Source organism: Ranitomeya imitator, chromosome 1, assembly GCF_032444005.1.
Source record: "Ranitomeya imitator isolate aRanImi1 chromosome 1, aRanImi1.pri, whole genome shotgun sequence".
In the NCBI taxonomy this organism is placed as follows: Eukaryota; Metazoa; Chordata; class Amphibia; order Anura; family Dendrobatidae; genus Ranitomeya; species Ranitomeya imitator.
In genome coordinates, this window is record NC_091282.1 from 520,088,630 (window position 1) to 520,104,805 (window position 16,176).

General features: G+C 46.0%; 1 protein-coding gene across 2 annotated transcripts in view; it reads left to right on the forward strand.

The window, feature by feature from the left end:
• Positions 1–16,176, forward strand: part of LOC138676973 (stimulated by retinoic acid gene 6 protein-like) — a 633,869-nt gene that overhangs the window by 499,541 nt on the left and 118,152 nt on the right. For both annotated transcript variants that reach the window (XM_069766703.1, XM_069766713.1), the window contains 2 exons: positions 6,996–7,104; positions 7,916–8,066. In XM_069766703.1, the coding sequence (XP_069622804.1) occupies positions 6,996–7,104; positions 7,916–8,066 (260 nt within the window). The remainder of the gene's footprint in view (positions 1–6,995; positions 7,105–7,915; positions 8,067–16,176) is intronic.

Consider the following 16,176-nt stretch of genomic DNA (forward strand, 5'->3'; position numbering starts at 1 on the left):
TTGGAGTTAAATAGCTTTTTTGTTCAGTGAATGTGACCTCCTAATGCTGCAAATTCCACAAATGAGCATTTTCAGTTCTTTAAAACATATCAAATGTTTAGAAATTCTACTGTGCCTAATAATTTGGAACAGTGCATTTTGAGTTTTTATTTATCTTGGAGATTATACTGTTATCATTGGGAGGTTTCTTCAATAAAATTCGATGTATAATCTAACAGGTGATGACTTTTATTAGACTGACTGTCATTTGCAACGACCATTTAGGAAAATGCGAGAAAAATATCATTTGCATAATAATTTGGAACACAGTATATTTATATGACAGTTTGTGGACCATTCACTGTCCATGGCCTCAGTGTCCTTTCAAACAAATGAACTTTTCAAACGGAAACCTTGCCAGGTTAAACAAATTTTAACTCTTCACAGTCATACTTCCATATCTAATCTTGCAGCTTCTTTGGTAGCACCTGGACGCTACACTCTCTCTCTCATGCTGGGTTCTAGTCTTATTCCAGGGATATTGAAAATCTGATCCGTTCCTACTATGAGGGTCTGAGAGCTCCTACACTCTGTCTCTTCATTGCACAGAGCGGGGCTGTCGGTGGCTGAGGAAAGGTCAGTCTTTGGAGCGGGGTAGGAACTGGGCTTCCAAGCATGACATCACCTTCCCCTTGCGGAAAGCAATGCCACTGTAAGAATCAGGAACCTACACTGCTACACTTCTCCCAGCCATTTCTATGGCAGCTTGTTGTGAGGAGAATAATCACTTAGTTTTCATATACTCATTGGCCAGTAGATGGCAGCAAAGCACATTTATGAGTCGTCGGTATACAATGCAATGTATTACATTTTCTAACTCACAGTGCTCAAACACAGTGGAACAAATCTTAAAGGGTTGTCCAACAAAGTACATTTTAATTATGAGAGCTTAGAATAAAATAAACACATAATCACAAATACTACATTCTGGAATATAATATGTTATGTAAGAACAGTAAAAAGCATATGGCTCAATGGCCTAATTTAAATATGTAATAAAGGATAAAATACATGAATGATAATACAGATAATAATGTATGAAAAAAACACAAAAATTGAGCTTGGTTTCAGTTGGTATACATATACTGTATATAAAGCATGTTCACATTGGCCATAAAGCATAAAAAGCCTACAAGAAACAAAATAAACATAAACCCGGCTGTAACTAAATAAGTGAAAAGCAAAAGTGCCTTTAAATAACACAGGTTCTTAGTAATACTGTTTTTTTTATCAAAAATTGCATAAAAGCCATCCCACAGTCCTATGCTGTCTAATATTAAAAACCTTACCACGTGTCAGAGTTGACCTGTTGACTGTGGACACCAGCCTATAGAAGCTTTTAAATGTAATTTCCAGCTCAATGGAGGGAAGCCACACCCCAGTGTCACGGATGTGTCAGAGGCTGCAGACCATTGTACTATACCTGTCTGCAGAAGGTCTCAGCAAGTTTGCTTTGCAGACTTGTGCCTGGTCCTTCTCACGCTAGGACTCAGTGGCCACCTCCCCCGGCTCTAATGATCACACCTGGATCTGAGTGTTTACAACTCCCAACTTGCTGTGATATTTTCTATTCGCACTTCCCTGTTGAGGCTTGGAGCTGCAGCAGTCGACTAGCATTCTATTTAGAGTTTGAAGGATGACGGTGTTTCTTTCTGAGTCTACTCAAGCAAAGTTTCCTCTTGTTTTGTGTGTCCTAACTGTCTTTAGTGTTAGTGGTGTTCAACCAGCAGTTACCCCTTCCTTCCCTAAGCAGGGCTTACCGATAGGGTCTGACAGGGACTAGTTATCCTGCTCGGCGATAGGTGCAGAACCTAGTTAGCGTCTCTTAAGGCAGACAGGATGAGGTTAGATCTGCCTAGGGGTCTCCACTCCCCGCTTCCCTAGTGTTGGGCCCCCCTTCCCCTTATCCGTGTGTGTTGCACTTCATCTGCCCCACACTGTGCGTGAAACCCGGCTTGCACAAAATGCAAAAATACAAAGAACCTACACAAGAATTGAGCTTGGTTTAAGTTGGTATACATGCAGCACATAAACGCATGTTCACTTTGGCCATAAAGCATACAAAACCTACAAGAAACAAAATAAACATACACCCTGTTGTAACTAAATAAGTGAAAAAGCAAAAGTGCATTTAAATAACTCAGGGTTCTTGGTAATACTGTTTTTGATCAAAAACAGCATAAAAGCTATCCCGCCGTTGACAGGGTGCCCTGATCAGGACGGTCCTACACTGTCTAATAATAAAAACATTAAGATGTGTCAGAGTTGACCTCAGTTTGTGAATAAGGGAAGACAATGGACTGGGTGAGATGGCTTTTATGCTATTTTTGATCAAAAAAAGTATTACTAAGAACCCTGTGTTATTTAAATGTACTTTTGCTTTTTACTTATTTAGTTACATAAGGGTGTGAGGACTGGCGGAGCGCACTGAGTTAATATGGATGTTATAATTGGTGCGTTCGCAGCCTGGGGCAGGAGACAACCTGCTGCTAGAAAATGACGGCACTATATGGCGGTATAAGTAACTCAGTTACTTCACTGAGTCACACAGAAAAGAACACGCTGTGCCCTGTTAGCGTTACAGGGGAACACAGCTAACTGCTGAGCTGATGGCAGTCAGTGGTCACGCACACAGAGAAGCACACAAAAACTCCTCACCAGAGGTGCCGGTATTCTAGGGGCTTATTTCAGCCGGGTCCCTGAATACAATCATACAGGCGCGACCACAATTAGCAAGCTCATAGCATGAAGTGATACTAGCGCATGGCCGTGCGCCCATGCAAACCTTTTATTGCTGCAGCAGCTTCAGGACTTTCCTAGAGGACCAATGGAAGCTGCTACATTACCAGAGCAACTTCAGGACCTTCCTAGAGGACCAATGGGAGCTGCAGCAGTACCTGAGCATGTGACCCCTGACCTCCATTGAGAGGTCTTACCCTGGGTGTGCTGTAATAGAGTGCAGGTACTGAGTATGTCACAACGGAACAGACAGACCAACAGTTGAGGTGTTTATTAACAGGAATCAGGTTCTCCTCGCAAGGAGGAAGCAGTAGGAAATAACTAGCAATAAAACAATGCAAAAATATGGGAGTTAAATGATGTAACAGGAATAAGCAAGATTTCTTGAGAAAAGAACACTTATTAGTCTGATGAGGACTTGCTTGAAGGGTCGTCTTCTCCAACGTAGGCGCCGAGAAGCAGCGGCACTTGTCGTCCCTCTGTTGTCCGTGGGCTGAGTAGTCTCTAAGAGCCTGCTGCCTGGGGTTTCGGGAGTTAATGTGGTATGCACAGGCTCTGAGTCTTTAGCTTTTACAGCACAGCCAGGAATCAGGGGCTCTGCACTGTTAAGTCTCTGTACTAGGAATCACAGTCTCTGTACTGATACCGTGGAGACCAGGGGATAGAAGTCTCTTCTCTGTCTCCTGGAAACTGGAAACTATGGGGTTAAGCCTGCAGCCTGTTCTCCCTGTGCAGCTGGAAGCAGGAAGTCACACAGCCACTCTGCTGTGAGTCTCTGGATATCAGGCCGACAGTCTCTCTCTGCAGCACGAACACACACACACTGAGCAGTTTCCTTAGTCACACTCAGGGGTCCTGGCTTGTCACTGCGGTCACCAGGGCTGCACACAAGTCACTGTCTCTGCGCTGTCAGGGGAAGAGTCTTCTCTGATTCAGGAGGCTTCCGAGTCTACACCCTCACTCCAGCCTTAGTGCCCTCATGGGGAGCACTCTGTCATGGGGAGCGTGGCGCTGCAGCCTGCTTTCTCTCTGGCAAGCTGTCCCCTCTGTCTGGCGCGCTCTGCTCTCCCGCACTTTTCTGACCACACCCCCGTCTCTTCCTCCCTGCCCCAGCCGTCACATGGTCCCTTCTGTCCAGGGCAGAAAGTCTTCCCCCAGCTGTCTGACTAAGTGGTTCCAGGCAAGGAGCAGGGAAAGCAACCTCCTTACATTCCCCCTCTCTTGAATCTCGTCATTCCACATGCGAGGACTCTTCGTGCTTCTCTTTGTTCTTTTGAGGGGAGTCAGATACCTGCAATTCTCGCATCTCCTTCTGCCTTTCTTCTTGCACATACTCCCAAACTAAATTGTTTAGGAGCTGCTCATCAGTCAGGTTGAGATATGCTTTCTCTGCTTCGTTAACAACTGCTGTCCTCTTCTTCTTTTTCTTCTTCTTCTTAACCTTGCCGATAGCAGGTGTTTGCATAGGGGCTTCTTGCTCGGGTTCCTCAGTCTGGGGGCTTAGTACAGGTATTTCTTCTCTATAGCTCCCCCCCTTCTTTGACAGGAGCATTCTTGTCAAAACTAGAATCGGATGAAATAAGATTATGCAGATCGGGTTCTTCGTCATCCGTGCCGAGCTCCGCGGGCATCACTTCACAGGGCTTCTCAGCCACACGCCCCATCTCACACAGCTGTTCCATTTCCGCTGTCCGATCATCATCTTGGGAGCTGACAGCCAGCACACTCTTCACCTCAGGGGATGATATTAGTGGTTCCTCCTTCTCATCGAAAACGAGCGTCGCAGGAGCACTTGGCACTTTCTCTCCTTCTTCGGGAACTCGTGCTGGGCAAAGTAGTAAAGCACTTCGGTGGTCTTCTCGAGTGAACGTCCCTTCCTTTCTTCCGGGCTGAGTCTCGCAAGCAGAACCTTCAGACCCAGGCTGGAGATCCACCAGACTCGCCTTCACGCCTTGGGACAGCGCAGTCATTCCACCGGAGATGCTTGACACCTTCTCCTCCTCTCCTTGGCTTCCGACATTGTGGTACTGTCTTGCCTTAGGTGGAACTCTTCTCTTCCTGCCGTACCATTCTCTCCAGGGGCGACGTTCCCTCCAGTTAGCAGGACCCTCAGAGGGGTGAGCGGATCTCTGCCACCGCTCTTCTCGGGTAGGGCAATTTCTGGACATGTGTCCCACACTTCTGCACGACCAGCACTCATGTCTGCGTCTGTCTGGAGGGCGCTTCAGTCTGGATCGTCGACCTCGGCGGGGGACATCTCTCATCTGAGGTTGCTCTTCACCCCAGGATACGGAGTTACACTCTGGGGCCACAACTGAAGCCTTCTTCATGCTGCGCAACTCTCCTCTATCTCTTTCTGGCGGCTTCCGCACGTTACCTCGGGGTATGCCGCTGGTCCCCAAAACGGCAGTCAGGGCTTTCCCCAGACTCTCAATCTCTTCCCAGATTCTTCCCGGGTCCACATCGCCTCCTCTTCATTTTGACTGGGTGCTCCGCAGTTGTAGCATGTAGGCAGTCTTTTTCGCCTGGCGGTACTAGTCTAACTTTGGGGGCCGGTCTCTCTTTCTCGCACCGGAGGGCTGTACTCTGCAGCAGGGGTCTTCTTATATTCAGCTACTTCCTCATGGACTCGCTTAACCTCCTTCTTCAAGTCTTCAACCCATTGAGGGGCTGTTACCTCCCCACTCCATACCTGTCCCACTGGCACTACCACCCCTTGCTCTTGCTCGTGCATGCGTGCCTCACTCCCGACCTCAGAGAAAGTCATATCTAGCTTTACGCGCATGCGCTCTCGCAGGGCCTGTTTCACCAACACATCTCGCAAGCCTGTCACCAGTTGGTCCCGCAGCACAACGTCAATTGACCCCACACCTACGCCATCCTTCCGTATAATGGCAGTATGAAGCTCCTGCAGTGCATTCATATATTGCGTCACGGTCTCCCCCTCTCTTTGTACCCGGCAGAACAGTCGCATGCGCAGCTCCCCTACGTCAGTGGGGTCCCCATGCGTCTCCTCAAGTATACGTAATACTTTGTCCAGGGTATCTCTCGCCTGGGGGGGGGTCTGAGCATAATAGAGTCCCGTGCATCCCCCTCTAGGGCCATCACAGCTATTTCCGCCTGCAGAGCCGGTGTCATAGGATGCATCCGCATCATCCCTCGGATGTGCTCTGTCCAACTCCACAACATGACATTGCTCCCTGAAAATTTTGGCAGGTTAACTAACATGGCTCCCAGGGAGATGCTAGACCTGGGGCCTCCCCCAACTGCTTGGTCTGCCCCTTCCGCGCTACCGTGTGACATCCTGCCGACTACGCCAAGTGTAATAGAGTGCTTAGAAGGGAAAAAGCAGGACTTAGTCCCAGAGACGTCTGCTCGCAGCTGACCAGTACTGGCTACAATGGCTGAGCCTGGGAAAGCAGCAGAAACCATCCGCAGATGCTGGGACTGATGTCTCCACTGAGCAGGTTCCACTGCGGCTGGAGAGGAATGGAAGACCGGAGAGGAGATGGCTCGAGATTCCCCCTGTGCAGAGGTGGGAACTCGACCCCTAACATTGGGTTTATGTTTATTTTGTTTATCGTAGGTTTTGTAATAATGTATGATGCCAACAAAAGTGCCCCCTAAACACAGTATGATACCCCATAGTGCATTCTTCCACAGTACTGTCCACATGCATTGTATGATGACCCTACTGTACTCCCAAGCAAAGTATGGTAACCTCAACACAGTATGATACCCTAACTGTGATCCCCACACAGCCTTCCACACAGTATAATGGGGATCACACAGTCAACCATACAGTATACTGGACCCCATATAGTTCTCCATACAGTATAATGGGCACCACATAGTCCTTCATACAGAATAATGGGCCCCAGATAGTCCACTATACAGTATAATGGGGCATTGGGGGGTATGTTGCAGGCCAAATATAATCACCCTGCAGGCCAAAGTTTGACATGTGTGCTATAGAGTCTGCCACTTCCAGCACTGATTAGGGGCATAATAGAAGAGGAATCAAATTGGAGTTTTATGTGATGCTTCAGTATTGTTACTTCATTGGAAATGCAGGAACTAAAAGATCATGTCAGGAGAGCTCATTCTAGAGCCTCAATAGAGATATAAACTGTAGAAATGTATATAAAAAGGTTTTGCTATACAATTATAATCTACTTAACCCAATGTTTTTATTTTAAGTGATATCTTTATTTCAGAAAACAGAAAAGCTGGTTTGAAAAGAATATATATACCTGGGACCCATGTTTTAAATTTCCCAGCAGGATGATTGGCACTACCGTCCTGTCACTATTTTGTCTGTATATTGTAAGTAACAGAAACCTGTTCATTTTAGCTGCTTAGATTTATGCTGTAAGCAACAGTTATAATTTAATTAAAACAAATCTGTCACCAGGTTTTCTCCACTTAGTCTGAGAGCAGTGTAATGTAGAGACAGAGACCCTGATTCCAACTATGTATCACTTACTGTCCTGCTTGCTGTAGATTTGATATAGCACTGTTTTTTCGGAAAGTGATAGATGCTACTGCGCATGCAGCCAGCGCCATTTTGCTGTAGTTACTTTTTTTTTTTTAAAGACCACAATATGAACTGGGCAAGTGCAGTATTTAAAGTAGGAGGCAGGTAACTGATGGTTGAGTGACCTGTCATTTAAGCCCTTAAGAATGAATATGAGAACGGAGCACCAAAAAATGACCCCCTACAGACCGCCCCGGAGCACAGGAAAACCACAAGATGGATTACATCAACCAAGATACATATCTTGGTATCGTGATCGCCAGTAGATAGAAAAAAATATTTAGAATTGAGAGTCCTCAGTGTGTAGTCTCGAAAGCTTGCAATTTGTTACCATCTTTTCGATCAACCAAGGTATCATTTTAATCAGTATAACAGCACCAACCTGACAATGCTTATACTTTACTTAGCAAAATCCTGATGACAGGTTCGCTTTAAAATGGCTACTCCTAATAAACTGAGATTACAGTGAAGTTTTAGTGAATGTTTAAAGAGAACTTTGCACGGTCATTTAACTGATACGATTGTTTATCTATATAACTAACAAAGCCATTACCAGAGTTCAGGCGTGTTATGTATACTATGTATGATTTTCTTCAACAGTTTGTTTCACTAGAATACAGTGCATTCAGAAAAATTGCACATTTGCTAAACGTCTGGGAAGAAGATATGGAGCAGGCAGCACCAAACGTAGCATGGGACCTATACAATCGAACAGTTGCTTCAGTAAAGGAGTTTAATGAAGCATTAGTGGGTAGGCAAATATTTTATAGTAAAACTTTTAACAACCTAAAATATAAAATGTGGAAAATTAAATCTTATGTACATTTCAACCAAATTTGAACACCTGTGATCACTAGAAAGAAAAATAGTGGAACCCCGCTCTGAACAACATGTTACTTTGAGCCTGTCCTTGTCATCATTTCTGACAAAAGACAATCAAATGAAAGGGCATATTGTTCAGCAGAGCTCAGTGGCTTCCTCATCTCAGTGGTTGGCATAGAGAAAAGTGCCTCAATGATCACATCTTCTAATGTTACAGCCACTCGCATGCCTTCTAAGCACCGCCCTACTCACCATGTGTTTTGCTCTGCTCCACCCTTTACCTCAACATCACGCTGAGCATTCTGGATACTAATGCAGCGCCCCAGAGTCCTGGTCATTGCAGTAATGTCGCTCTGCCACTAAGGGGAGTGATGTTATGTCTGATTGCACTAAAGGAGTTCGCCTGACCAGGTATCACAGTCACACATTACACTTCACACTCCGGCCACCAAGGGGAGCAAAAGGCACTATGTATTAGGCCACTCCTCACACTCTGGTAAAACTGGGGGTTGGATAGGAAGTTAGACAGAAAGCAGCCTGGGAGAGCTCCAGGGAGGACCTGTCAGGGGTGGGTTCCTGGCAGGTACCTAGCAGAAAGGACAGATCGTTACAGAGCTGCGCCTGCACTACCTTGCGGCAGCATCCTAAGGAAGGACACAAAGCGAAGTATATTTTGGAGAAGTGAGAAACGAGATCACCGCACAAAGGAGATAGAACCAGTAGGAGTCGTGCCTCGAGATCGGCAACATCCTACTGAGGCGCGTAGCCGGTGGCCGGAACGCCGAGGAAGTAACAGACTTCAAGAATTACTTCAAACAGCGGAAGGACAGTTGATTATAGGTTGGCTGTCTACCTTAAATCACCTAAGCAGACATAGGGGGCAATTGTGGGAGAGGGGCGTCTCTAGGGTCCCAGAATAACTCCAGGCCTTCCCGTCATACGGGTGCGTCCTAGCCAGATAAACTGGGGGACAGAGAGAGAACGAACGAATACGAAAGTTGTGAGGACTATCCCGTGGTGCTCAGCAGGGAAGGACTACAACACACAGGCGCTAGCTGGTAGGCACTGATTTCCACCTGCAAAGGGAACTCTGGATGTGCCTTCGGACCGGCCGGTCTCAGCCAGCCCTGTTAGCAGTGCTCTGGATTGAGGATCCCGAAGCCTTCAGTAAAAAGGTAGAGAGACTGCAACCCTGCGTCCTCGTTATTAATTGCGCCTCACATCATCACCACCTACATTACTGAGAAGCCCTGGGGAAGCACTTCACCTGTGGGAAGGTATACCATCTAGCTGCCATAACATCACCCCAGTGGACCCCGAGCAGCGTGGGTCACCCTGACCGAATACCACAGGTGGCGTCACGAACCCTTGACAAACTTTCATCACCTTTCATTGGAAGCCCCTTAGCAGGGTCACGGACCGGGTCTAGCCACCATGACAACCCCAGGACAGAGAGGACCGGTACCGAGTACCTCGTGGCCCTGCGTCTGGGGGCGCTCCACTAAAAAGTTTTAGAGAAGGACCTTCTATCTGGTGGACTGGAAGTGATTTGGACCTGTGAGGAGATTCTGAGAACCTGTGGAGAATATCTGTGGCCCTGTCACATTGGCATAGTTTCTCCATTGGCTGGCCAAAGAAGGAAAGGGAGTAAGGGGAGTGGGTATGCCGGCCACTCGTATGCCTTCTAAGCAGCACGGTGGCTCAGTGGATAGCACTGCAGCCTTGCAGTGCTGGAGTCCTGGGTTCTAATCCCACCTTGGACAACATCTGCAAGGAGTTTGTATGTTTTCCCTGTGTTTGCATGGGTTTCCTCCCACATTTCAAAGACATACTGGTAGGGAATTTAGATTGTGAGCCCCATTGGGGCATTGATGATAATGTGTGCAAAACTGTAAAGCGCTGTGGAATATATTAGCGCTATATAAAGATTATTATTATTACTCACCATGTGTTTTGCTCTGCTGCACCCAGTACCTGACCATCGTGCTTAGATGCCTTGCACTAGTTGTGAGTCATAGGGGGTGCGGCTAAACGCTGCAGGAATTTGTATCAACCCTGTCCTGCAAAGATTTTTTTCCCCAGCCTATTAACTGCTAACAGGTGATGCCCAAATGTTGGTTTATAGTCTGCTAGCAACCATTTATGCATTCCTGCCCTGACCTCGGATTGTCTGACCACGTCTTTGCCCTCCTGTACCTCTTACCAGCACTTCTGACCCTCTGGTCAGATGCTGCAGTCACGGGAACTGTCCTGGAGTGTTACCTGAGGTCTACCAGCATCCCAGCCTTTCCTCACCATCAGAGGCTCTAGTGAAGAGCCAGTAGACACTTAGTCATGCTCCTCCAGGGAAAACCTGGCTCGTGGCGCAGTGGGTCCACACCCACCAGCGTTACATTTAATATACCTCTGTGATATGTCCACATGCCGAATTTTTTTTTAACTCTGTTGCTAACAATATACAAGTATCTATATATTTATTTATACTGTTTCAGTTTGATTTATACATATTCTACCTTTGGTATGTAATAACAGCTACTTACAAAAGACAACCCTGGGGAATATTGTCGGTGCTTCACTGTAAAGCTGGTACAAAGATCAGACAGTGTGTGATTGATTTGGCATATCGTTGGCTTTGTTCACATGTCCAGTAGTTAATTCCATTTTTGGATCTGTTGCGGATCATAAGACAGACTTAAAATGTTCCAGTACAGGATCCATTCATGTCTTTTCTTTGCCTCCTTTCCAGCTGCTATCTGTTTTTTTTAGGCTAATCAAAAACGTGCCCAAAAAAATGGATAGAAATTAGATCCATATTTTTTCCAACATTGAAGTCTATTTATTATTATTATTATTATTATTATTATTATCATTTATTTATATAGCACCATTAATTCCATGGTGCTGTACAGGAGCCGGGTTACATCAAAATATAAATATCACTTACAGTAAACAAAACTAACAATGACAGACTAATACAGAGTGGAGATAACCCTGCCCTTGCGGGCTTACATTCTACAGGATTGGGGGAAGGAGACAGTAGGTCGGGGGGAGGGTTCGGTAGCTACGATGGTGTTGAGGTGGTCGTATGGTCATTACAGGTTGTAAGCTTCTTTGAAGAGATGCGGTTTCAGGTTCAGTTTGAAGGATTCAAATGTGATGGATAACCGAACGTGTTTGGGGCACAGAATTCCAGATGATGGAAGATATTCGGGAGAAGTCTTGGAGGCGATTGGGTGAGGAGCGAATAAGCGTGGAGGAGAGAAGGAGGTCTTGGGAGGACCAAAGATTACGTGAGGGAAGATATTGAGAGATTATTATGGAAATATATGGAGGAGAAAGGTTATGGATGGCTTTGTAGGTCAGTGTTAGTAGTCTAAATTGGATACGCTGGGAAATTGGGAGTCAGTGAAGGGATTTGCAAAGAGGGGAAGCAGGAGTGTAGCAAGGAGAGAGATTAATTAGTCGGGCAGCAGAATTAAGGACGGACTGGAGGGGTGCGATAGTGTTAGAGGGTAGGCCACAAAGGAGGATGTTACAGTAGTCGAGGCGAGAGATGACTTGGGTTCCCTCCAGTGGTTGTAGCTGGGAATGCAGTTGTCTCCGAGTCACAGTCCTGGCCAGGTGTATCTGCTAATTGCTGTTCTGACTGGGATATTTAAGTGTGCAGGATTCATTAGCCCTGGCCAGTTGTCAATGTTTCTTTGGAAGTATTGGATCTCTGCCTGACCTCACCTGCCTAGCTGCCAGTTCAGCAAAGATAAGTGTTTATTTCTTTTTCTGAAGCACACTTGCTGTGTGCTTATTTTCAGTGCTGATCTTTTGTTTCTATTTGCTCCAGCTTTGACTGTGTCAGTTGCTTTTCTCAGTCTGGTTGGATTCTCTGGAGTTGCAGTTATACTCTCCACATCTTTAGTTAGGTGGTGGAGTTTTGTATTTTCTGCTGTGGATATTTTTGTAGTATTTTTATGCTGACCGCTTAGTATCCTGTCCTGTCCTTTTCTATTTAGCTAGAAGTGGCCTCCTTTGCTAAGCCTGTTTTCTGCCTGCGTGTGTCTTTTCCTCTCCAACTCACAGTCATTATTTGTGGGGGGCTGCCTATCCTTTGGGGTCTACTCTGAGGCAAGATAGTTTTCCTATTTCCATCTTTAGGGGTATTTAGTTCTCCGGCTGTGTCGAGGTGTCTAGGTTTTGTTAGGCACACCCCACGGCTACTTCTAGTTGCGGTGTTAAGATCAGGGTTTGCGGTCTGTATAGTTACCACCTACTCCAGAGAAAGTTTTCATGCTGATCCAAGGCCACCTGATCATAACAGTACAACTGGCCAATAATGAGTTAAATGCATCTCAGAAGAAGGGAGGAAAGGTCTTGAGCCATTTTTTTCTTCTTCAGTCTTCTTTGTCTACTCCTCCCTCTTAATCTCTGGGTGGCTGAAGAGCCTTGTGCTAGCATGAATGTTCAGGAATTAGCTTCTCGTGTAGACCAGCTTGCTGCTAGGGTACAGGGTATTTCTGATTACATTTTTCAGACTCCGGCTTTAGAACCAAAGATTCCTACTCCTGATTTGTTTTTTGGTGACAGGTCCAAATTTTTGAGTTTTAAAAACAACTGTTTTTTGCATTGAAACCTCGATCCTCCGGGGATTCCATTCAACAAGTTAAAATCATCATCTCCCTGCTGCGTGGTGATCCACAGGATTGGGCATTTTCCCTGGAATCTGGGGATCCTGCTTTGCTTAATGTAGACTCCTTCTTTCAGGCGTTAGGATTACTGTATGATGAACCTAATTCGGTGGATCAAGCGGAGAAGACCTTGTTGGCCCCGTCTCAGGGTCAAGAGGCGGCAGAATTGTATTGTCAGAAATTCAGAAAATGGTCGGTGTTGACTAAATGGAATAATGATGCTTTGGCGGCAATTTTCAGAAAGGGTCTTTCTGAATCTGTTAAAGATGTTATGGTGGGGTTTCCCACACCCTCCAATCTGAGTGATTCTATGTCTCTGGCCATTCAGATTGACCGGCGCTTGCGGGAGCGCAGAACTGTGCGTGCTATGGCGTTTTCCTCAGAGCAAATTCCTGAGCCTATGCAGTGTGATAGGATTCTGTCTAAAACAGAATGACAAGGTTTCAGACGTCTCAATAGGTTGTGTTATTATTGTGGCGACGCTTCCCATGTCATTTCTGTCTGCCCTAAGCGGACAAAGAGGATCGCCAGTTCATTTACCATCAGTACTGTACAACATGAATTTCTGTTATCTGTGTCCTTGATCTGTTCATTGTCATCATTTTCTGTCATGGCGTTTGTGGATTCAGGCGCTGCCTTGAACTTAATGGACTTTGACTTTGCTAGGCGTTGTGGTTTTCCCTTGCAGCCTTTGCAGAACCCTATTCCTTTAAGGGGCATTGATGCTACACCCTTGGCTAAAAATAAGCCCCAGTTTTGGACACAGGTGACAATGCGCATGGCACCAGCCCATCAGGAAGATTGTCGATTTCTGGTGTTGCATAATTTGCGTGATGCTATCGTGCTGGGTTTTCCGTGGTTGCAGGTACATAATCCTGTGTTGGATTGGAAGTCCATGTCTGTGACTAGTTGGGGTTGTCAGGGGATTCATAATGATGTTCCTCTGATGTCTATCGCCCCTTCTTCCTCTTCTGAAATTCTGGAGTTTTTGTCTGATTTTCAGGATGTATTCGATGAGCCCAAGTCCAGTTTCCTTCCACCGCACAGGGACTGCGATTGTGCTATTGACTTGATTCCAGGCTGTAAGTTTCCTAAGGGCCGACTTTTCAACCTGTCTGTACATGAACATGCCGCCATGCGGAGCTATATTAAGGAGTCTTTGGAGAAAGGGCATATTCGGCCATCTTCTTCACCATTGGGAGCGGGGATCTTTTTTGTTGCTAAAAAAGATGGTTCCTTAAGACCCTGTATTGATTATCGCCTCTTGAATAAGATTACGGTCAAGTTTCAATACCCGTTACCTTTGCTTTCCGATCTGTTTGCTAGGATTAAGGGAGCTAGTTGGTTTACTAAGATTGACCTTCGGGGGGCGTATAATCTTGTTCGTATTAAGCAGGGTGATGAATGGAAAACTGCGTTTAACACGCCCGAAGGCCATTTTGAATACCTTGTGATGCCATTCGGACTCTCTTATGCTCCATCTGTTTTTCCGTCCTTCATGCATGATATCTTCCGGAATTATCTTGATAAATTCTTGATTGTATATTTGGACGATATTTTGATTTTTTCCGATGATTGGGAGTCTCATGTGCAGCAGGTCAGGATGGTATTTCAGATCCTTCGTGACAATGCTTTGTTTGTGAAAGGGTCTAAGTGTCTTTTTGGGGCGCAGAAGGTCTCCTTTTTGGGCTTTATTTCTTCTCCCTCGTCTATAGAGATGGATCCGGTTAAGGTTCAGGCCATTCATGATTGGATTCAGCCCACATCCGTGAAGAGCCTTCAGAAATTTTTGGGTTTTGCTTAATTTTATCGCCGTTTCATTGCTAATTTTTCCAGCGTAGTTAAACCCTTGACTGATTTGACGAAGAAAGGTGCTGATGTGGCGAATTGGTCCCCTGCGGCTGTCTCTGCCTTTCAGGAACTTAAACGTCGTTTTACTTCTGCTTCAGTGTTGCGTCAACCGGATGTTTCTCTTCCATTTCAGGTTGAGGTTGACGCTTCTGAGATTGGGGCAGGAGCTGTTTTGTCTCAGAGGGATCCTGTTTGTTCCTTAATGAAACCATGTGCCTTCTTTTCCCGTAAGTTTTCGCCTGCTGAACGCAATTATGATGTCGGCAATCGGGAGTTGTTGGCTATGAAGTGGGCATTTGAGGAGTGGCAACATTGGCTTGAGGGTGCTAAGCACCGTATTGTGGTCTTGACCGATCATAAGAATCTGATTTACCTCGAGTCTGCCAAACGGTTGAATCCTAGACAGGCTCGATGGTCCTTGTTTTTTTTTCGTTTTGATTTCGTGGTCTCGTACCTTCCGGGTTCTAAGAATATTAAGGCTGATGCCCTCTCTAGGAGTTTTTTGCCTGATTCTCCTGAGGTCTTGGAACCGGTCGGTATTCTGAAAGAAGGGGTGGTCCTGTCTGCCATTTCTCCAGATTTACGACGGGCTCTTCAGGAATTTCAGGCTGACAAACCTGACCGTTGTCCTGTGGGGAAACTGTTTGTTCCTGACAGATGGACTAGTAGAGTGATTTCTGAGGTTCTTTGTTCCGTGTTGGCTGGTCATCCTGGCATTTTTGGTACCAGAGACTTGGTTGGTAGGTCCTTTTGGTGGCCTTCTTTGTCGCGTGATGTGCGTTCTTTTGTGCAGTCCTGTGGGACTTGTGCGTGGGCCAAGCCTTGTTGCTCCCGTGCTAGTGGGTTGCTTTTGCCTCTGATGTCCATGCTGCTGATTTGGTCCGTGCCTTTCATCTGGCTCATCCTGATCGTCCTGGAGGTCCTGGTGAGGGTTCGGTGACCCCTCCTCAAGGGGGGGTACTGTTGTGAATTCTGCTCTTGGGTTCCCTCCAGTGATTGTAGCTGGGAATGCAGTTGTCTCCGAGTCACAGTCCTGGCCAGGTGTATCTGCTAATTGCTGTTCTGACTGGGATATTTAAGTGTGCAGGATTCATTAGCCCTGGCCAGTTGTCAATGTTTCTTTGGAAGTATTGGATCTCTGCCTGGCCTCACCTGCCTAGCTGCCAGTTCAGCAAAGATAAGTGTTTATTTCTTTTTCTGAAGCACACTTGCTGTGTGCTTATTTTCAGTGCTGATCTTTTGTTTCTATTTGCTCCAGCTTTGACTGTGTCAGTTGCTTTTCTCAGTCTGGTTGGATTCTCTGGAGTTGCAGTTATACTCTCCACATCTTTAGTTAGGTGGTGGAGATTTGTATTTTCTGCTGTGGATATTTTTGTAGTATTTTTATGCTGACCGCTTAGTATCCTGTCCTGTCCTTTTCTATTTAGCTAGAAGTGGCCTCCTTTGCTAAGCCTGTTTTCTGCCTGCGTGTGTCTTTTCCTCTCCAACTCACAGTCATTATTTGTGGGG